Source organism: Peromyscus californicus, unplaced genomic scaffold (assembly GCF_007827085.1).
Source record: "Peromyscus californicus insignis strain IS unplaced genomic scaffold, ASM782708v3 Scaffold_6__1_contigs__length_162567912, whole genome shotgun sequence".
NCBI lineage: Eukaryota > Metazoa > Chordata > Mammalia > Rodentia > Cricetidae > Peromyscus > Peromyscus californicus.
This window is the reverse complement of record NW_026294584.1, coordinates 116,290,843-116,314,719: the sequence shown is the minus strand read 5'-3', so window position 1 is coordinate 116,314,719 and position 23,877 is coordinate 116,290,843. Positions and strand designations below refer to the sequence as shown.

General features: G+C 43.4%; 1 protein-coding gene across 2 annotated transcripts in view; it reads left to right on the top strand.

The window, feature by feature from the left end:
• Window positions 1-23,877, top strand: part of Pdzrn3 (PDZ domain containing ring finger 3) — a 244,153-nt gene that overhangs the window by 208,241 nt on the left and 12,035 nt on the right. For both annotated transcript variants that reach the window (XM_052719998.1, XM_052719999.1), the window contains 2 exons: window positions 13,075-13,322; window positions 16,580-16,667. In XM_052719998.1, coding sequence (XP_052575958.1) covers window positions 13,075-13,322; window positions 16,580-16,667 — 336 coding nt within the window. The remainder of the gene's footprint in view (window positions 1-13,074; window positions 13,323-16,579; window positions 16,668-23,877) is intronic.

Here is a 23,877-nt window from a genome sequence, read left to right as displayed (position 1 = left end):
AAGAACTAATATAGGGGAAATGGGGCTTGCAGTCACAGACCTAACATGCATATTTATTTAGAGATACACATCCACATAAATCAAAGATAGCCTGCATCATACAGTCTGCATTGCAGTGCCCAGGACAAGGACACGGCCAGAAATTTCCCCTTTGTACATTAAGCCATGATACCATGCTTGGCCATGAGGTCATCTGTGAGGTTGGATGGAAATGAGGTCAGAGCCAAGCTTACAGAGCTTTATACTGTTGGTTTCAGACTCCTCTAAGAGGAGAGTTAAAGAAAAACAAAATCCCAGACCCAAACAAAAGCAGGGGGAAATTTGCTGTTGCCTAAAGCAACTAGAGCAATGTGTGCATCCTCCCACGGCTTTCTCCGCCGTTCCCCTGTGATGGGAATCCAGGTTTTTGCCGCTAGCAATCTCATTGCTTTGCTCAAAGCCACACAGCACTCAGCTGAAGGGGAGCTGAGAGTCTGTCTCCACCCAGCTGGGCACCCTGGCTCACTATGCTGGATCATCAGCCCCATCTTCTCCTGCTACCCTTAGATAGCTATACTCTGTAAACAGTTAGTTACATTTCTTTTTCCAACCTCAGCCTCCAAGTTCTCACCCATCTCTCCCCTCTCTGAAAACCCCTCCATTTCCTAGTATTCTAATTGCATTATCAAGTGTTTTGTTTGGTTCATTAACTCCTTCCCAGATGATTTCCTCCTCGTAGATTTCTAGCAAATTCTACCACTGTCTAATAAATCATCTTAGAAATGCTGCAGGTTTTTCTCTCTTGGAGAGATTGTGGCCACAACGCTAATTCCTACATCCCCATGAACACTTGTATTCTGCCTCCTTTCAAAATAGCAGTCCTTTGGGGTTCATGATTAAAACAATTCAATGGTAAATGAGAGGTTGCTGGATTGAGTCAGGCTAACCCCTAAGGTTACCCTAGTGAGAACTCTGCCAGAGCATTCCCAAGGTTATTTCATCATCTCAGCAGACTTTCAGGCTATAGGCACAGCTCAGTTAGTATAGTGCTTGCCTGGTGTGCACAAAGCCCTGGGTTTGACCCTCAGCACTAAATAAATCAGATGTGGTGGCACATGCCTGTAATCCCAACCCTTAGGACCTAGAGCCAGGAGGATCAGAGTTCAAGGCCAGCCTTAGCTACGTAATCAATTGGAGGCCACCCTGAGCTAAATAAGACCTTGTGTCAATTAAAAAAAATAATAAAGAAACCCTCTTCCAGTGACCTCTGTTTAGATGCTTCTCTCTATGATTGCTGCTGGACCTGATAGTCAGGGAGTGTCACAGAGGACCCACCACCTAGATTCAATGTCACCACATAACCAAAATGGAGACAAGAGGGTTTAATTGAGTATCTCTTTGGAGGGAAAGGACTTGGGGTCCATATCCTGCTTTTAGGATGTAGCAGAATGGTTAGGGCAGGAGGTGTGGAATTGTGTCTAAGAAGATGGCTAATGTTCAGGCAGCCCGTTGAGGTAATCGGAAACAAGGCAGGAGGCCTTGGGTATGAGGCTAACAAGGTTCCTGACATAATAAAGGATAGCATCATGGCTGGTGGGGTGGCTCAGTGGTTAAAGTGCTTTCTACCCAAGTATGAGGACTAGAGTTCAGATCACTAGCACCTATGTAAAAAAGTAAGTCAGAGGACCAGTGTCTATAATCGAAGCCCTGGGGAGGCCAAGGCACTTGGATCCTTAGTGCTCTCACTGGCCAGCCAACCTAGCTGAATTACTGAGCCCTAGATTCAGTGAGAGACCCTGTCTCAGGAAACAAGTTGGAAGGGACAACCTCTGACTCTCCCCCCCCCCCACACACACACACAACTGCACAAACACACACAAAAACGCTCTTCAGAGCCCAGGAAGGCTCTGAGGTTTTTTTCTATGGCTGTGAGCTGTGTTGGTAACTGTCAGGATAGGTTCCTGGCATTTAAGCACCTGGCACACACCTCATGGATCCTGTAGTGCTTTTCAGCCAGTTTCCACTCTCCACAAGAAGCCATTTCTTTTTTAATTTCTGCCTCATTCAACAAACTTGTCACCACTCCTGCATCCCTGATGTTCTGTGCTGCTAAAATATGGAATTATTTTACCATTCTCGTTTTCAGGATCTAATCACAAAAAAGCAAGAATCAATTATTATAATGCACCCGTTCTTTAAAGCCCTTCAGCAACTGCAGAGTTGAGAAGGCGAGTCACTTTATTTCCTACTTTACAGGTGACAAATACCCAAGAATTGTCACCATCACTCTTTCTGTTCCATTTGTCAAGCACATTTATAAATCTCTGAGAAAGAAGTACAAACTTAACTTTGTTTTTGATTCATAGTGGTTCTAAATCTTCCCCCATAGCCATCTCCAAAGTCAGTCATCCCCACTCACTTTCACTGGTTCTTCATGCACAGCCAATATTTCCCAGAATTCTGCATTCATTTCTCATGATGGCCATTCAGTACCTGCATATTTCAGTGGAGACAACTTAGGATTTATATGTTCTAGTAATAAAAGTTGTCTCTGTTTGAAGGGAAGCGCTTCAACAAACGATGAATATTTTGGAGGTTCAGTAAGCACGCATCAGGTTAGTGCTCATGCAAGCCCTGCAATGTATTATATGTATTATTGGTAATGATATTATTGGTAACGATTATATGTAAATGATATTGGAGCTGCGAGATTAAAGGTTTGGGGTTTGGTTTGTTGGAGTCAGGATCAGTTGGTGTTTGTTTTGTTTGTTATCACTGTTGTTCGGTTCATGAGACAGGGTTCCACATAGCCAGAGCTGGCCTCAGACTCACTAGATAGTCGAAACTAGCCTTCAATTCCTCATTCTCCTGCCTTACCTCCCATGTACTGGGATTACAGGCATGTGCTATCATGTTTGAATAGATTTTAAAAACAAAAAGAAAATCAAAACAGGACACAGAGTTGGTATGGAAGTGTGAGCGGATCTTAGAGGAGTTGGGGGAAGGGAGTATATTTGATCAAAACACATTATACAAAATTCTCAAAGAACTGATGAAAAAATTAAAAATGATTTAACACAAGGGAAGAGGAGGAAATATTTCCCTGTCCAGCCTAAATTTCCCTACCAAGCCAAACAGAAATTGCAATTAAAACATACAGAATTTGAGCAGGGTTTGGGAGAAACCGAAGTTTTATGCTTTAATTCGGTGTCCCTTCCCCACACACAACACTGCTCTCCACAGTGACCCCACTGGTGTGACTGAATCCACTGTTCTAAGAAAGCCTGTGTAACAGGGGTGACCTCTTACCTGCAGACTCCAGACCTGTAGTTTTCTGCTTGGCAAAGGGTGATGGGAGAGGAAAAAAAAAAGTAACATTTTTTGTGGAAATCATAATGTGACATTGTTTTGAACTGTGAGTGCCCATTAAGAATGCTGCAAGAGAAGTCATAATCAAAACTTCTAAACTCCACTTTCTTGGCAAATTTACATATAATATTATACATATAGTATATAATATACATATGGTATGATATTAAATATACTTAATTAAGAGATAGGAAAAAAGAGTAGTAAATAGATGAGGTGGTAGACAAGTTGATATGATTATAGTAATTGCTTCATCTTATATATATATATATATGCATCTATATAAACATTATATACTTTCAATATGCACTGTAAAAACTAGTTTTTAAAAAGCCATTTCATGTGTTCTTTCTAAGGGTCCTAATGTGTTTTCAACCTCAGTACATAACAGCCCTCACTTTACCCTCCCAATCCTTCTATGCCCAAGGTTCTCCTCATAAGCATGGTGTGTCTTGCCACAGGACCTTTGAAGGTGACTGTACCCCTATCTGAAGTATTCTCTTCCTCCTTACAGCTCTCCTCCTTGTCCTATTTGTGCTCAGCATCTCTTGCTCGTGGAAGCTCCCCCTGCCTGGCACTTGCTCCTCTCTCCCCTCCACAGTGGAATCATTAGAGTCTATCTTCTTCACCAGACTATGAAGTCCCTAGGGGCGGCTCCCACTTCTGGTTTTGCTTGCCTTTGGGGTCATAGTATCACGGGTTATTAACTAAATGAATGAGCCACTGCGTGTAGAATACTATGCATAGTGGGTGGTGCATAGAAGATGCTCAGAAGTGCTGAACACCATCATTAACTCGGAGAAACAAAAGGTGGATGGCTGTCAGTAGGTACCTTTGTTTGGTCCAAAGAACATTTAAAATTCTTACCATAATTCCTAAGTATTATAATCTATTTCAAATGTTGTTGGAAGGACAAGATGACAACTCTTAAAAAGAGAAGGGAGAAAACCTATCCCCTCCACTCCCGGCAGTCTACCTCTAGGCTGGCATCAGGCTATCAGCTGATCTGGGGTACAGCGTCAGCGGGTGTGCACTGCAAAAGTGTGTTTAATACAACAGCACTTTCTGGGAGGATCTACCACAGTCCTCCCAATGGATGTTTTGCCTCGTGAGATGAGCCATTTGGCTACGCGAAGCCAAAATTAGCTTTGAACCAAGTGCTACATGTCATAATTCTGTTTCTTTGGAAGGAAAACAAAAGAAGAATAAAAAAAAAATACCAAATCGCTGGTTGTCTGGGTTACCCTAAAATTTTGAGAAACAAATCCACAAGAGCTAGGAAATCGGTTTACAGTGGATCTTCATTAGCTTTGATTTTTCCTGGCATCCACTAGTGTGTCACTGACCTTTGCATTATGTAAAGAGAGTTAGGAAATTTCTTTATCCTTTTAAACATTTTTTAACATTTGCTTTATGGCCCTGCCTCTCTTTAGGATTGAAGGATGTGATGTTGGTCCTTTTTCCCCCTGTTTTAACAGATGACTGACATCACTTTTGTCCTAACTGCACCATTTTAATTGGTGTGCCATCAGAATAGCTCATAAAACACCTGGAGGGTGTTTGTAGGGCACATGCACATCGAGATCTGATGTGACAGCTCAGTAAGAAATGCATTGACAGGCAGTGTCAGAATTCCCTTTGCTTTCAGCTTCTCTGCCATTGAGCAGGAGGGGCTGGGGTAGGAGTGGATATCCAGAACTACTGCTGATTAAACATGGTGCCATTATGAAAATGACTCCTGGGAAGGGTCATTAAACTGGGCCCACTGGATCCCATGGCTCAGCCCAGGCATCTGCACCAGGACACATACAAACAAGCACTGTCCTTTGCAAGAGTCTGCTTTTTACCCAACCATCCTTTATTGTTGGTGGTGGTGCTGGTGCTGGTGCTGGTGGTTTGGTTTTTTTATCTAGAGTAAACCTCTCCTCTCCACATTGCTGATGAGAGTGCCTTTCCCTACACCTCATACCTTTGGCTCAACACCTGAACCTCCCAGGGCTCAGGTCAGATGACAGCCTACCAGCCATGTGGCTCAAGGGTTAGAACATGTCTGGTGCACATCAAATATCAACATCCACGAGCATCCTACCATATAGGAATTACTTAGCTACCCAGGCTTTTACTTCCTCATTTAAGATGCAAGGGTTGTTAATACTACCTCCTTTTTGGTGGACCTTACTGTGAAGACATGACCGTGATGGTCATCTTGACTGTCAACTTCCTTACTTTAAGAAACACCTAGAGTATTAGGAGAGTACATGCTTGGGTATATGAGTAAGAGTTTGTCCAGAGGAAACGAAGTGATGGAGGAAAGTCCATCTTGAATGTGGGTAGCACTGTCTCTGGACTTGGGTATTGAACTAAATAAAAAGGGGAAAGGAGAAAGGGTGTCTGAGCAATGATATTACCCAATCAGTGCTTCCTGACCGTCCCAGATGTGAGTAAGAAGCCTCCTGCCACCACAGCTCCTGATCTATGGTTCCTGTCCTGGGGACTGTACCTCAGGCCGAGTCACAAGAAGCCTTTTTTCTCTTCAGTTGCTTTTTGTGGGTGTTTTGAAAACAGCAATGAGAAAAGTAGCTGATGCAAGGATCAGATCATATATGTAAAGCATTTAGTTCTGTGTGCGACACAGAACAGGCATCGAGGAGATGGGGTTCAGAATGTCAGACCCTAGGTGGATCCCGGGACCCAGAAACATGGATTTCCCGGGACTTCTTGGGTGATTTGTTGGGAATTTGACTCTTCCTCACATTTGCCAGGTGGAATGTTCAGTCCTGTCTACTAATAACTCCCGGGTGGCTGGGCCTTTTTCACTGCTTTATCAGCACATGGAGGGTTCCCTCTGTCAATTTTTCAAGTCATTGAAGACAATAATTAACATTCATAGAGCACTTGCTATGATCCAGGTCACGGACCTTTAGCAGCTTCTCTGAAGAGTCTAGTTAATTCTATCAACACCCTAGTTAGCTGGGCTCTGCCATTAACCCACTTCACAGACAAGTGAACTAAGACACCATGATTTGAATATCCTGCTTGAGATGAGGACGCACATAAGAGCTACTGACTTCTAACCAAGCACTCAGGCCACAGCCCAAAGTGTGAACTTGACATTGACTTTAGTCCAGTGATACTCTGGCTCTTATGCATCTTCCTGAGGATCCATGAGGATCGTCCCTGACACTTAAATCATTGTGGTGACATAAATGTAAAATACTACTCAATGCTCTTTTTAACATTATTTAAATTTTCTCACGTCAACAGTTCTGTGGATGGAGAAATCTATCAGTGTGTGTGTGTGTCTGTGTGCCTGTGTGCGTGTGTGTGGGGGGGGGTTGATTTTTAGAGGCTTGAGGGTAGACTTTTTCTTTAAGGCAGCTCCTGAGGAAACCACCTAAGGAACTAAAAGTTTATGTAAGCTATTTCTGAAAGCAGCAGACGTTTACACCAGAAAGATGAAAAAAATGACAGGATGGCATTGTTGCTATGAGCTTCAGATACGATGCTTGCATGACCCCACCAGCCTCTCCTCCCTCAGTGCGCCCACATGTGCTTTCCCAGTTAGATGGAAAGCCAATAATGCTGACTTTCAAAATAGCAGGGCTCAGCTAATCTCAGCTCTTGGAAGACTGTGTCTGGATGATCAAGAATTCAGGGCCATCTGGGGCAATGTGGCAAGACTTTCTCAAAAACCCCAAGACTAGAGAGGTGGCAGGGCCCTTGGGTAGCATGTATAGGGCCTTGGAATATTTGGTTTGGTTTGGTTGTTTTGTTTGTTTTATTTTTTTGTTAGCACCTCAGAAATGCTTTTGAAGTTCATCAGTGTCTATCTTGAACTTGGCCCAAAGTGTGACCCTTGCCAGCCCTTCTGTTACTGTCCTGCTGGTGATAACAGCCTCTGGCCACTACCTGATTCACCTCCTTGCCAAGCACACTGCTGACTGCTCAGCCTCCACCCCGAAGCAGTAGTCCTGCAGAGCAGAGGGTCTGGTGTTTTTATTTCCACTGGGGGTATGTAGAGAGCTGGCTTTCTTCACCTGAATGACCCCGCCTTGTCAATGACAGTTCAGAACCCAGGGACAGGAGGCGAGCTTGGCCAGAGCCTCCTTATTCTTTTTCAATACACCAGTTCCTTTCTACAGCACAGTCTTAGCCCCAAAGCAGAGAGTACTGTGCAGCTGTTTTGATCATATGAAGCAATGATCCCATTGGGATCACTGGGCATTCATGTGCCTTATGCTAGAGTAGTCACTCGAGTATCGACACAACTGGAGGGAGATGGGCCTGTGGGCACGCCTTGTTCCAAGTGTCCAGCACTAGATGTCCGAGCAGATGTTGCTCAGCTGCTTTCAATATCACCTATCAATAGTATGAAACAATGTGCATTTTGAGCACTCATCAAACATGCTGACTTTAATGGACATGTAGAGGCCATTTTTAAAATGAGATTTTGTGGTAATGATATCAAGGCTAGATGCTAAAGAGAGGAGTGAGATGCAGATCAAAATAGGACTGTCACTAGAGAAGGAAGCATTTTTAAATATGTAAGACATATTTGAGTGTGTATCTGTGTGACTTTTAGTATCTATTACTTTAAAATACATCAACTTATGATTCAGTGGCTAGACATCAGATATATATTCTTATTTAGGAAAAACGTAAATGATTAAAATGCTCAGTAGCTAAGTTAGGCACAAGGAAGACTCTTTAGAAAAAAATATCCACTAAGAAAAGAGCTGAATGACAGAGCACTTACTAAGCTGATCAGGTGCACTGCCCCGAGTTTGATCCCCCAATATCACAGAAGAAAAAGGTTAGCCCGGCCACAGATTCATTGGTGGAGGATACTGGAAAAGAACGGGGTGGAAGGGCTTTTGCAGGTGAGGAAACTCCTAAGGACACTCTCTGAGGTGCCTGTTAGAGTCTGAACTAACCATGCAGGTTCAAGTTGTTACTGTATAGGAACCCAGATCTATGTAAGTGTAGTCTAGATGTCTGTGTGTGTGTGTGTGTGTCTGTGTGTCTTTGAAGGGTAGTGCTTTTCACAGCAGCATGATCTTTAAACACCATTTGTTCATCAAGGCTCATATTTTTTCTTAACTGCCATAATGCCTACATTTTAGAGAAGTCGCCTTCCCCTCCTTCAGCCCTGGAGGAGATCATAAATTTGAAATAAATTAAGACACACAGAAGTTTCCTGAATTTAAAAAAATTTTTTTAATCCAGCCTAAACCAGGTCTTGAAACCTTTCCCTCTCTCACCATGGAGTTTATCATCACCTCTTGATTCAGTGGAATCCAAGTTTTAATTAGTTTGAAAACAGAGGTATGATATTTTATAAAATAGAATCAGTGCCCCTGTATTTAATTAAATGATCCCTATAAAGTTGGGTTTTAGCCAGGGGCACAATTTATAGCAGTTCGGCTTTAAAACTACATTAGCATTTTACACTGGGGTCATTTCCATGTGTCATAGAAATAGAGGTGATCGTGATAGGCTTATCCCAAGAAACCCAGTGGCTCCCCGTAGAAAGGTAGTTTCTAAATTCAAGAGGGTAAGACATGTCTCTTGTTTGGGTTACATTTCAGTTGTGGAAAATGTTAGAAGCAAAACCCAGGAACCGACACAGCTTTCAACTTTATTTATTCACTTTGTCTGGGTGGTAATGCAGTCCCATGCTTGCCATGGCACAGGTGTGGAGGTCCGAGGATAATGCTCAGGGTGGGTTGTCACCACCTTCCACCTTGTTGAAGCAGGGTCTCCTTGCTCCTGCTGCTGTGCTGTATACTCCAAGCAAGCAATTCTCTTGTCTCTACTTCCCATCTGACCACAGGAGTCCTTGGATGACAGATGCATGGCACCACATGTGGCTTTGGGGTTTCTTTCTTTTTTTTAACATGGGTACCGGGGATCAAACTTGGGTCATGAGATTTGCACACTTAGCACTTTTAGGTGCTGAGCCATCACTCTGGCTCACTCCTGGATTTTGAGATAACACCGTGTGACAGCAGTAGGCAGTGGCGTTTCTTGTGACGGTCTGTGTGTCGGGGAAGCAATTGTCCTAAGTCTCTGGGATATATGGTCTCCAGAGCCAAATCAAACCGTTCCTGAATTGTCTTAGTAAAATGCCATCTGCCATGCACTCTTCTGGCCATTTCTGAAGTAGCTCCCGTGTACTGTTGTTTTATGCTCCCTGAGAAACACTTGCAGTGGCATTCAGCCAGCCAAGAGACAAACAGTCCCAGCCAATACTAGCTGATTGAGCAGATGACTAAAGATAGATGGGTTGTCAGTGGACTTCAGCCCCAGATGGACTATCCACCAATTTTGTATCGTTGTCATGAGCAACTGTAGAAATGACAGCCACAAGTACCTCTTTGTAAGAGCAGTAGCTTTATCCAGGCTTCCTTGGAGCCAGGAAGGAATCCGTCTATGCTCTCAGTATTAACTATCTCTTGTCACAGAAGACCTTATGTTAAAGGACCTCTTTAAGGTTCCTTAGTGCCATGTCATATTTTCACTGGTGCTGTTTGCCCTGAGACTCAGTGATTGGATTTTTCCATAATTGTACCTCATTCCCTGGGGTAGGGGGCGGAGAACAAACAAGAGCCTTAGGTGAATAACTTAGGCATTTAATTTATAATAAAGATAAACTTTGCAATCAGCATTTCTTGTTCCAAAACATTCCATTTACTTGGTTTTAGAGCTGCATAAAGTGTTTTAAAGGCAATCTGCTCAATTGGGCGAGTTAATGATATTTAATTTGACTGGGCCAAACGTCACTGGGTGTGCGTCCCATCTCTAATCGCAGCCATCAGCAGCACCGTTGTGTGTAATGTAGATGCCATGCTAATCCCGAGAATAAAGGTTGTCATTCTCGGTTGGCTGCCAGCATGCTCCAGAGTCATCACTTCGCTAAGTCTCTCAGTGATGTGATTGCAAGATGACAGTGTAATAAGTGTTATGTGCACGAGGTAATTCAAAACAAATTTGGCTGCAAAAATGGATCGTCTAGGATAGTAAACTCCCGCCTTGTCTCATCGTCTTTTAAAGCAATGTAATGATCCTGAAAATACCTTGTCAAGAAGCTTGTGTGGCAGGGGTCAAGTCCTCTGAAATTTATCTGTTGCAGCCCCCACTCCTCACCCCTGAGAATCCCAAGCTGAAGCTTAAAAAAGATGTATGCATATATTGTTAGTTTAGGAACACAAGATGGGCAGGAAGCTGGAAGCCTTTCAGTAAACAAATCCCTCTCCAGGCAATCTCACCAGGCTGGAGCTTGATAAATGTGGTTTGTGGATTGTTTTCTCCTGGGAAAGGAACTATTGTGGTGTAGGCTGACCTTCAGCACTGGGGTCTTAACACATGTTTACATCAGCATGTTACACCATTACATATATTATCTTAAACTTCATAATAATCCAAAGAAGCGTCACACTGTAATTAAATCTTCCTTCAGTAAGGAAATAGACCCCGGACTCTCAGCCAGGATGCCACCTCTGGCCTGACCCCACAGTTCTATCTCTGGTCACCCAGTCCCTAAATGTAAGAGAGGAAATCACTGGGCTTTTGCAGTCATGAACTTGAACTGTGTTTGGTGGGAAACTACATGGCATTAGACTACTGCACCCTTAGGCACGGGTGTCAGAAGTCCCCTTCGGTGAAAGCCAGCCTTAAGAGGTAGTGACATTCTCATGTCTCACAGAAGGACATGCATTTCTCAGACACAGTTCTGGACCACTCTCTTTCCCCACAGCTGAGTAGAAGAGATGTGATGGGTGCCCCACAGTTCAATTCAGAAGATCTCTACTCCCACTCAATGGGCTTTTAGTCATTGAGTCCATCAAGCCGTGGGAGAGCTCCTAGTTTAGAATGATCTGTACAGGTCCTTCACGCATCCCTTTTTGGGTGTCGTGTAAATGTTCATGTGGTGATTCTAGCACAGGTCTATGGAATTTATGTAAGTAAAGCCTTCTCACCATTGTTCTATAGAAATAAGCTGATGAAGATGCAGCCCTCGAGGACACATGTCCACAAATGCTTTCTACACAGACAGAAGAACATTCTAAGGAAGCACTGGAAAAATGCAGATGTCTATTTTTATAGTATTTCCATGCATATTACACTTGTTATGTTGTTTTTGGACTATGGAAATTTAAGATGCAAATCAAATAGCTTAAAATTTAGGGAATATATCAACAGAAAAGATAATTGTCCGCCATTTTTCCTCTCCACCATGGTCCATATATTAAGTTGGCTTCACCAGTTAGTTCTCCATATGGCCCACATGCAGAAGGGCTTTCCTAGAATCCAGGAATGGCTGTCCCCATTTCACATCTATTTAAAAAAATAAACTAACCTCAAGCTTCCTACCAGATTCCTCCTCTCAGCCTCAGGCCTCTCCATCATTAGACTGAAGGTACAAAACCACTATGGTGGGCTATGGCCCATCAGTCAGAACACACAGCTCGGCTCCCCCTGTGATGGCAAGACCCCTGATCAGATGGGAAGGGAGACCAATGTGAATTCCCTTAGCAGAAAAACACAGAATAAGGGATGAATGGATGGCCAGTCTGCCTGCTGCATTAGTCCTAAGATCTAAGTATGTGTGACGGGGAGAGAGAGCCTCCTGTTAAGAATTCCTTCTAAATACAACTGGGAGACTCCTGTGGTCTAAGTCCCCCCTCTTCCTACTCCTTAACACAGCCATGCTACAGTTTATAAAAGAATGAAGAAAACCCCATGTTCACTCCCTCTGGTAAATGATCTGGTGTTCATATGTAACTGTATAGTGCACAGACATCATATATTGTGCAGGTCCCATTCAAAATTAGTATATGTCCGGGTATATCCCAGGAGGAGTGTGCTCCAACCAGGGGAGGACATCAGCTGTATTGTTCTGTCACTTTCTGTCATTTATTCCCTTGAGGCAGGGTCTCTCAAGGTTTCATCTCGTGTTAGCTGTGTGGAGTTAGTATTGAGAGTACCACTGGGAAAGCCTTGGACCCTGTGTCTTAACTCAGCCAGGAATTGCCCGTGGTTTCACATGTGGCATCCTGGGGGCTGTAGCAGAGAGAGAGAGAGGAGAGATAAACATAGCTTTACCCTTTCAGCTCCATAGAACAATGAGTTGATAGTGCGCATTCAGTAAAGAGAAATGGGCTATAGGAGTAGCAACATGCTGTGCAAATTGAAAAGTGGAGCAACCAAAATTTCAGCGAGCTGTTATCTGCCCAGCACTTGGTCATTGGAACTCTTTCCGCATTTGTAGTATATCTAGCCTGTACATGCTATCTGCTTGATATCTGCTGTGGACTTCTTAAGGGACATGAAGACTTGACACAAACTGGAAATACTACACGCATGAAAACAAAGCAACATAATTAATTTCTAGTTAAGTTATCATTCCCTGATGAAGGCTTGGAGCCCGAGGCTGCTCTTTCCTTCCATGGGGAAGATTAGCAAGTGATGAAATTGCATTAAAGATATTCTGGTTGGAGGCCAAGGCATCCTTGCTGTGTGCTTTATTATTCAATGCCAGATCTGTACACCTCCGCTCTAGCCTCTTTTCCCACTAGCTACTCTTTGGAGAGAACTGAAGTTCTCTGGCACCCCCAGCATTCTCCTTCCACTTGGCTATTTACACCTAGAAGCCCTCAAGACACTAAAAGATCTCTCTGGTTTCTGCTTTATGATAATCTTCCCATTCTAAATATGTCTTAATAGGTCAACGGCAAAGACTTATCCCGAGCAACTCATGACCAGGCTGTGGAAGCTTTCAAGACAGCCAAGGAGCCCATCGTGGTACAAGTGTTGAGAAGGACACCTCGAACCAAAATGTTCACGCCTGCCTCAGAGTCACAGCTGGTAGACACAGGCACCCAAACTGACATCACCTTCGAGCACATCATGGCCCTGACCAAGATGTCTTCTCCCAGCCCACCTGTGTTGGATCCTTACCTGCTGCCTGAAGAGTAAGTATCTTGGCCATAACTTGCTAACTTGCTACATATGGCAAAGGACTCTGGGAAAACTGGCTTCTTCCTTACCATGAAGAGAAAGAAATGAATGCATCTTATAATTTTCCTCCAAGTTGCCTGTGTTTAACTTTATTGTTTATAGAGGCAATAAATCGAGTCCTGCTCAAAACTGCTCTGACATATTAATGACTTTATTATAACCCTGGAGCAGAGTTATTCAAATTATATTCTAAGAACAAAATTACTTACAACTGTTGTAAAAGTTGTGTCGGAATAAAATTTAATCACTGCAAAGGGTAATTTAAAGATTTTCTAGTTACCACTGGAGGGAATGCTGATAGTCATTTTAAATAGACAACAAAGTAAGCTGTTGAGTGTAGAAAGCACCCTAGAGGTTATGCACTCTGCTTCCTTGGGTCTCATTTCAAACCTGCATCCATGCACTAAACCCACACCTACCCCATATAAATAATCACTGCCATGTACCAATTGCATAGTAGCTGTGATCAAATAGACCTCAGCAATGTCTTCCTTCATAACTCTATCTTCTACAGAAAGCATGAAGCAGTTCAGAGAATTCATATCTCATAGACATGATGCCCGAACTAATTTCTACTGTGGAGCTGGGGTCATTTTGCTTTATTACCCTCAGCCTAATTTTTTCTATGCTGTATTAAGATACAGATGCAAGTCATACCTGTCTCATAGGATTGTTGAAGGATTAAATGAAAATAATATGTAACCAGTCATCTGGTAAGCCTTCAATTAAGTGGTGGCAGTGACTGTTAATTTGGGAACAAGTCAAGAATGAGAAAGCTACCAACACCACTGGCTTAAAGATGCCCAGCTAAATTTAGCTTTTTCCCATGTAACCATGCAATCTGAGGGCACGGATTCTTTAGCTGACACAAGATACCCCTGTCTTTTCCCATCTGGGTTCAGGTAATTGCTGGGATGCATTATTTCAAAGGCATTTTCTGCTCTTGCAGAGAAGCCTCTGAGCCATACCTGTTGGATTTCTATTAGGCATCCCGTAGCTGGAGTACCCACACATCTCCTGTGGTTCTGTCAAATCCTGGACAAAGACTTGCCTTTCATCTCATGGATTTAGTGGTTAGCTGTCATCTGCAACCAGGGCTAATTCCCCAGTTGACAAGAGTGAATTCTGGTACAGCTGACAGCATGAAAAGGGAGAAGACAGGACCTTCATGTAACACTCACCATTCACAGTCTGCAAGCTTGCAAAGAACTGTCACCTCCCTTATTTGCCTGTAGAGAATGGGCACTCTAGACTGAGGACCTGCTCCGTGTTCCCTTATTTACCTATAGAATATTGTTGTGACCCTTTTAATACAATTCCTTATGTTGTGGTGACCCCCCCACAACCATATAATTATCTCGTTGCTACTTTATAACTGTAATTTTTCTACTGTTATGGTTCCTAATGTAAATATCTGATTGCAGGATATCTGATATGTAACCCCCAAAGGGGTCACAACTCACAGGTTGAGAACCACTGCTAGAGAGACTAGGTGCTGTAGTCTAAGGACCTGCTCAGCACTCCCTGGTTCACCTATAGAGACTGAATGCTGTATACTGTGGACGGGCTCAGCACTCCCTATGGAGACTGGGCGCTGTAGACTGGGGTTCTGCTCAGCACTCCCTATGGAGACTGGGCCCTGTAGACTGGGGTTCTGCTCAGCACTCCCTATGGAGACTGGGCCCTGTAGACTGAGGTTCTGCTCTGCAGAAGGCAATGGCACTGGTGGGAAGGCAGGGATATCTGATCTCACCTCACAGCCGTGACAGTGCAGTGTCCCAGCTGCTCCTGGGAAGCATCTGGCCCTTTCCCTGGGCATGGCCTTAAAACCAGTTACTCGACACTACAGACCAGACCTGCTTGTGTTATTGATGAGCAAGCCCTTTAAGGCCATGTGTGACTCTCAGATGTTGAAGTGTCAGAGTGACAGGCTTTTTAGAAGCCAAACCCCTAATTTCCTCTTAAGTCTAACTAACATGACATGACACATCCCCTTGAGGGAACTTGAGAAATGTCACCAAGTCCAGAGGTCAGGCAACAGCAAAACTGCATGTTGGGTTTGAGCAGGGGGTATTAGGTTGATGACCGAAAGCCCAGACCTTCCAGAGGATCCTCAGGTCTAAAAGCCCCGTAAGTGCAGCCAGTATATATTTGCCTGATTGCTCTGGAGACAGAAGGCCTGCCCTTCCACCCATGTCCCATCTATTGTTTCAGAACTAAATGGCTGGGAGGGACTGCCAGAGCCCCCTGGATTGCTACCTGACCTGTAAGAATGTGGAGCTTTGGGGCCCCAGCCAAGGGCAATTGGAGGCAGGAGCCTTTTATCTGCAGCCGGTGTGCAATTCAAAGCTCCTCCAGAGCCACTGGCCAAATGTGTTTTAATTCCCATTGCTGTTGTTCCTGGAGGTTCCATTAACACCATTTCCAGGAGATGCCAGACTCAAATTGTGTTGTACATGTGTTACCCTAAAACATGTGTGTTCTTGGCTTTCAGATAGGAGAAGGGATGTATACATACACTTACCCAAGTACCCGTGAGTACTGACATCTGCAAGGAGGTGTTCATCACACACACACACACACACACACACACACACACACACACACACACACACACACACGTGCAGACAGCTGTGGTGGCAAAGACATTTCTCACTGGGGGACCAATGCAAAAAAAAAATGAAAATGCACTATCCCAGCAAATGGCTGAGCACTTGAAATTGGTCTCAGAGACCAACACACATCTGGGTGTTGCTCACATTTGAGCTTCTGCCATCAAGATTAAAAGTAAACAGTGAGATTACAGTAGAAATGAACATGGACCTGTCTTCTGTCTAGAGACCAGTTGCAAGTACTCAGGATGAATCCATGATGCTGGGCTAGGGGAGAGACTCCGGAAACAAGGTCTACCCCATCCTTAACCTGCACCTTCGCTCTTTCCAGAGGAAGTTAAGCCTCACCAAAGTAGTGGGTTCCTTGGTTCTTTTGCCTTGAGTTTCCAGTACTTTTGAGGATCTCATGGAGGCAACAGTATGAGCTTACATACGGTTTCAAATTAGCACAGAGGTAGCCACACTGGGATGGAGGTGATAAGAGCCATATCTGAAGAGAAAGGGATCTGGAAGGAATCCTGTACTGACGATGGCTAGAGACAAGACAACAGATAATTATCCAAGGATCAGGGTCTTGACAACCTTCTGTCTCTCTGCAGGCACCCCTCATCCCATGAATACTATGATCCGAATGACTACATGGGGGACATCCATCAGGACCTGGACAGGGAAGAGCTGGAGCTAGAGGTAGGAACCACAGCTGCTTCCTGTTCTTAGGGAGTCTCCTTTGGGCTCATAAAATGCTAGCACTCTCTACAAGTGCAAATGTGGTTTATGGATGATAATGAAATTATCAAAATCTGAACCTCTTAGTAATCCCCTCTTGAAAGGCACAGCTCAGCTTCTTCTTCCTTCCATTAATTCAAGACAGGGTCTAACAGTCAGGGCCCCAAATCAAACTGTCAAAAGGAGGTCCTAGGGACTGGGAAGGTGGCTCAGTGGTAAAGTGCTTGCTGTATAAGTACGTGTACTTGAGTTTGGATCCCCAGCACTTACATAAAGGCCAGGTATGGTGACATGTGTCTATAGCCCCAAAACTGGAAGGAACAGGGACATGTAGATCCTGGAGGCTCATCTTCCAGGCAGCTTAGCTGAATCAATGAGCTCAGGGTTCAGCAAAGAAACTCTTTCTCAAAATATAAAGTGGAAACCAACAGAATGTATGTGATATATATGGCCCCACATGTGCATGCACAGCCAAGTACACACACAAATATACATGAAATCTGCACACACTGGAAATATCATAAGCCTCCTTACCTTGCCATTGTTCACATGCTCACCACTTTTTAAACTTCTTTCACTTTTTGAGATTTTAATATAATCACATCATCTTCCCTTCCCTTTCCTACTTCTCCTTACTCTCTTTCAAATGGCCTCTTTTTTTCATTGTTGTTCCATGTTTGTATGAATCTGTATCCCTAAATACATAAAGACAGCCTGCTTGATCTGCACAATGTCACTTGTAGGAATGTTTTCAAAGCTGGCCCTTGGTACTGGATAACCAATCAGTACACTCTTCGCTGGGGAAAGCTATTTCTCCACTCTCTACATTCCTTACTTGCCTATAGTTCTCACGTAGGGCTGAAGCCTCGTGTTCCTCCATCCACTTAGCATGTCTATTGTTGTCGTCCTTGTTCAGTTCATTTTCTGGCAGTCAGATTGGTGAGACTTTATGGGATGAACTCTGAAATTGCTAGGAAACTCAGTCTCACCGCCAACCCCCTGTTCCTCTGGCTCTTACACTCTTTCCATCCCCTCTTCCACAATAATCCTTTAGTGTTAGGTGCAGGAATTGTATTGTAAATGCATCCATTGGGACTAGGCTGTAGAATTTTGCATTTTCATTAGTTACGGGTTTCTGTAGTGGGCTCTGTCTATTGCAAAGTGAAGTTTCCTTGATTAGGAATAAGGACTACACTCATCTGTGGGTATAAGGACAAACATTTAGAATATAGTGAGGGATTATACTGGTTGAGTAACATGGCAATTGTAGGTTCTCCTCACAATCTATGACTCCGCTAGCACTGAGTAGTTAGCGAGGTTTCCGGTGCCATGCATAATTTTTCTGTTGTTGAATGAGTGTTCAGTTCAATTAGAGAGCTGTTGGTTACAGCCAAGGTATGCCTGCCACTACTGCACCCTTCGAGTTATCAGGTCATGGTTGTTGGATCACCACTTTTCCCTCAAAGACAATACTCAACAATAGGGTGATAAATAGGATGACTGAATGTAGCCCACTCCTTTTTTTTTTTAACAAAGGAGCTGTTCCCATATGCAATTACTTTACATTTCCTAAAGTCCTTTTGACAGTGTCATAAAAATCCACAGCTCTCCCCCAAGTGTTATAGTGGCCAAAGAGTCTAGATGTCATACAATGTCACATTGCCCTATGTTGAGTTTTAAAATACTTAGCAGACACCAAGTAGCCAACTGAGTTCCACTTCTCACTTTCCCTTTAGGAAGAATGGAAAATAAAAATAAAAATAACATTAAATTCTATCATGTGGTTCTTAACACTTTTGAGAAAGCATTGTGTCAAATTTCAATGTGTTTAAAAAAAAAACTTCAGAGCTTATATGAAAACTAATTTTGTAAAGCAGGGTCAAGATAGCACTCGATACTGTCAGGTAAGCGTTTTGGCCCCATGTGAAAGTCAGCCAGAGGAAATCCATCCATTTACATTTTATCTACTCTCCTGGACCTCTGCTATGTAATCCAGGCCGCCCTGCTGAACAACAGGTACTGTTTGGCAGTGGTGGCTCATTTCACAGTAGAAGCAGCTTGATCGCCTAAAATATCTGCATCCTTCTTACATCTTTGAGAGCTACCTGATTCTCACTGCAGAACAGGGTGAAGGTCAACAAAAGTATAGAATCAGCCAACAAAAAGGTTGCTCACTGACAGCTAGGTATGGGCACATCTTAGTATTTGTCCCCAAAAACATGAGTTGGCATTTTACAACTTGAAGCAGCCAATGGCTCTTTCAGGACACTTGAATACATCTTCTTCCAACAGAGAGCTCAATGATCAAGTGTTCTAAGGGAATGCCAAGATGGACAAAACTAAAAAGATTTCATAAAGGATATTAAGACCTTGAGTGTTGGATTAGCATGGTAAATGCACTAGGGGAGAGGAGGGCACACAGATCCTGCAGACCTCTTTGGTGAACAGTGGACCTGTTAGCATTTACTCTTCAGTCTGGAGTTCTCTAGATACTGTAAAAGAAACAGTGTCCTCCCAGAAGAGTCCATTATCCATGGAATGACACTGCTGTGTGATGGGCATCATAACAGGAACAAGAAGTCTTCTACAGGCTGCCAAGTATTTCAGAAGCTAGATTTATGAAGTAGCGTAGATGTTGTGGCTTGGGGTGTTTAGTTAAGTTGGCTTCTTTTGTCCCTCTAAGGAGCAGATAGAAGCAATAAGCTCTCCCAGAAATACAGTCTTGCCTGTAAGATCTTGCACTTGGTTTAATGGTCACAGTTCACTGAAACACCACAGTACCTGCCCAGTTTGAACCACTCTCCCTTATGACATGTGCCCATTGATAGTTATCACCAGAACTGTAATTTTCTTTTAATTTCTCTTCAATTCAGTTAAACTAAGGTAGTTCCTATACCACTGCCTCGAGCAGAAAGTCAACATCAACTACCACAGATAAAAGTTAATATAATTCAATGTGCCAAATAAATATAAGAAAGACACTGTTATTAAACCCCTGTGTTTACCATGGGTGTCTTCCAAGCACTAGCAGCCCACATTCACTGTGGCTTTCTTTGTCTTTTCTCAGAAGACTGGGTAAATATCAACAGTGTAAACCTGCCCCAGACTGACTTTTTCTAACTAAAATATACAACTTTCTCAATATTGACAGCCTGAGAGCCTCTTGAGTGCCCTAGAAACTCACTGTTCAGAGTATGAACCAAAGACCAGCAGCCCTGCTTCCTCTTGGTTTTATAGAGTCTTGGGCCCCAAAACTACAAGAAAGTCTTCAATTTCACAAGGTCCCCATGCGTCTCAGTCCACAGTCCAGTCAGAAAGGCTGTGATCTAGAGGTCATGGGTTCAGATAACTAAGCCCAAGCCTCCACAGCTCCTTGTTCTCACAAGTCACACTAATAGGGTCTGGGTTTTGGCATGTCGTTCAGTGTAGCACCAGCCTGTGCTGCCAAGTCACTCATGTTATCCATATTGTCCTACAAGTGAAGTTTGTAGTCACTGGCTAGGAATGGATGAGCCCATCCCTAAGACATGTGTCAGGGCAAAGAGACTCTTTCCAAAGGCGAAAAAGGCAGAGACAAAGAGTCCACATCATTGGAATGCTCAAAATATTTTTTTCTGGTACTAGAATGCATGTATTTATCACTCTTTGCTTTCTTTAATTCTTACCAATTATCAGTGTGTGTGTGTGTGTGTGTGTGTGTGTGTGTGTGTGTGTGTGTGTGTGTGTAATATATGTGGGTGCACATGTACCACACCATACATGTAGAAGCCAGAGGAAAACTCCATGAAATCATTTCCCTCCTATCTTTATGTGGTTGGAGAATCAAATTCAGGCTAACAGGCTTGCATAGCAAGCACCTTTATCAGCTAAGCAACCTGGCTAGCCCTCAGAGTCCAGCAAGCTTGGTATTCTGATGCTAGGAGAGTTTTCCATCATGCTCATTTTGAAGTCTATTCTTGAGTTTTTCTGAGCATCTTGTTATATTTAGCCTACCATTTGCCACTTAGAAATACACTATCAAGAAGTCATCATTCTGCTTGGCTGAAGGAGCCTATAGACCATCAGGACCCTTGAACTTTTAGCTTAGCATTTCCTGAAAAGCCAGTAAATAGACATGCCCATCTGTAGTTCCTTTGAGTGGTGGTGAGCACTAGGTCCTGCAGGTCCACAGCAGGTGAGAAGGCTGTTCCACCTGTGGTCTTTTGCTCATGGTAAGTTTCATCACTTAAGCACTGTCTCTTAGTGTACCTCTCACTTTTAAGAAAGCAGCTGACCTAATTTATGAACTAATGACAGCAGCAGCGAAGGGAAAGCCACAGGGCCAGGGTTGTATAGGGAGTCTCTGTGCTGGAGGCTTGGTCTCCAGAATGACTGTGTGAAGAATTAGGTAAACCTTTAAGGGGCTGGGCCTAGTGGGTGGTAATTTAGGTCATGGGGGGCTTTGCCCTTAAAGGGATTAAAGACAGCCTCAGGAGATGCATCAGTTTTGATGGGAGAGGATTGTTACAAAGTAGAGTCGCCCCTAGACTTGGTCTCTTGCTTCCTACTCCATCATACGTTCTCTCCCTCTCAAACACGATTCTGCCATGGTGCCCTCTGCTATGCTGTGATAGAGCCAAGCAGATGCCAGCAGCATCCTTTTGTACCTCCCAAACCATAAGGTACAAGAAAAAGACCTCTGTTCTGAATAAAGTCCTAGCCCCCAGTGTTCCCTTACAGCAGCGTAAGAGAGGTAGAAGCATTCAGGGTCTTACTGAGGTTCACTGTAGGGAATCTCCAGTAGAAATCAATGGCTAGACCTCTAGTCTGTGGCCAGGGTACATCTGTAGAGGGGTACCAAGACAAGTTTACTTGTCCATTTAAGGGGGTCAACAAACAAGCTCCTGCTAAGATCTGACTTTACTACAGTAGACCTAGTTTTCAGAGGATACACAAACACCATCTCTGCTCCTCAAAAGATTTCTCAGACCTGCTGGCAGTGTCTCTGCTAGGTTCCCACCTGTCTTGTTCCAGATGTTGGATCTGATTTCAGAGAGATCAGGTTTGTCTTCAAGTAGAAAGCACATTCTCAGTGTAATGCTCATCACCCAAGTTGAATGAGATAAAAAGAAACAACCGATCTATGCCTGTTATGTGTGAGGAAAATATATACGAGTGTGTTGGGATGTTATCAAAGCCAATGCAGAGGGGAAAACAGATGTTCTTCCTTTTAAAGTACACAAAATGATCATATTTAGGTAAGTGTCAAATCCCTGTTATTGTGAAATTGCTTAGCGTTAAAGGGCTTATTCCCAAGTATACCCCAGAGCTGAGCAACCGAATAATTACCCCTGAATTTTCAGGTACTGAACACCTGCTCCAGGTCTTCCTGCAGGCAATTAAAAAAGAAAATAGATGTCTGATGAAGCTTTTTTTCCCGTACTCTATTGTTTTAATTTCCCCCGTGATTCTGCAGTGGCGTCCTATCCAGCCTGGGAAGCTGCTGTCACCTGTACTGTTTTGATGACATCCTTAGGAGACCAGGAAGGAAAGGCCAGTTTTGACGGGGTTGAGGGGGCTGGGGGGAAATATGTCTGAATGATTCTGATTTCTCAGAATAACAGAAGTAGACCAGATGGGAATTGGGATGGTCCTGGAGGTACCATGGGAGACTGTAACCAATCTGGAAATTTCTCATTAAAGCTGTGAAGCAAAAGGTGAATGCTCACCGGGTGGCAGTGGCACACGCCTGTAATCCCAGCCCTCGGAAGGCAGAGCCAGGAGGATCTCTGTGAGTTCGAGGCCAGCCTGGTCTACAGAGTGAGATCCAGGACAGGCTCCAAAACTACACAGAGAAACCCTGTCTCAAAACAAAACAAAAAAAAAAAATAAAATAAAATAAAAGAGAAAGAAAGACAGACAGACAGAAAGGTGAGCGCTCATTTGAGGAAACTGGCATGCCCTGTTCTGGTTGAGTCGGCCTCCTCTTGACTTTCCAAGTATCATAAGGATCTTCAAGTCTCTTTCTTTGTATATATATCCACCTAAAACCAGGACCTTGATGGATAGAGTTCAGTCTTGCCTAGTAGCACACCTCTGAGAGAAGGTTTCTGGACCAACAGCACCATCATCTGCTTCCTGTCTGATGACCCCGCTAGAGTATAAGCTCCATGCAAGAGCTGACTCTTCCATTGCTCACTCCCAGACAGTGTCTGGAAGAGTCTATCCAATATTTTGGCACCTAAATATTTATTGAAGAGAGAAATAAATATTTTGATATGAGGTCTTAAGTAAAACTGTGATCTTGTTAGAGACATCACTGTGTCCCATGACACAGCGTAAATACATATAGGAACAGTTTTGATACCTGGCAGCCATCCTGGTCCAGGAAAGTGAGAAATTATAAAGGAGTGACTGAGCTTCTCAGAGGGGAATAAACCATTTGAGTTAGGTTTAGGCTATCTTCCAGTTTAATTCACTGAGGTTGAAACAAAGACCTTGAATCATGAGGGTGGTGCAGCCCTCTTAATACCGCTAATTGGAATACCATGTAAGTTTCATCTGAAATGTCAGACTCAGCCACTCATTTTTATCAAATAGTCCATCTAGACCAGTAAGCAACAGGATACCATAGATGGGGCTGGTGTAATCCAGCTAATGCTGATGCATTATTCATACCTGTTTGATTAATGGTCTTCTTTGAAATCCTATCTCCATCACCACAACAGCTATGTATTGATACCCTCTATACCTTCAGTTATGAGCCCAATGAGTCTGGGCTGCCTCAGAAGCAGAAATCAATGTTGAAAACTGACCAATTGCCCAGTAACCTGGAGGGAATTTTGCTTTCACCAAGTCTCATTTAAGAAGAGTAAAGTGGCTGAAGTTTGTTCAAGAGAACTTGGCACTTTGGTTAGTGGCCGAGCCAAGCTTAAGTTTTCATTAGATCTTTCTTCGGCCTTAAAATCTCAAGCTCGTTCAATTTTGTCAAGAACATACCATGCCTCCATGGTGAGGCTGGATGCTGCTGATGTTGTATAATTCATTATTTAGCTATTAACATCTCCCTGTCATCATCAAGTCAAGGTAAAACATGAATCTATGCAGATACAAAGACAGCAGGAATCTTATCCTTCCTTCTCTCAAGATCATCAAAAAACTGTTAAGGTCACTCTGGCTTAGCAACAGACTC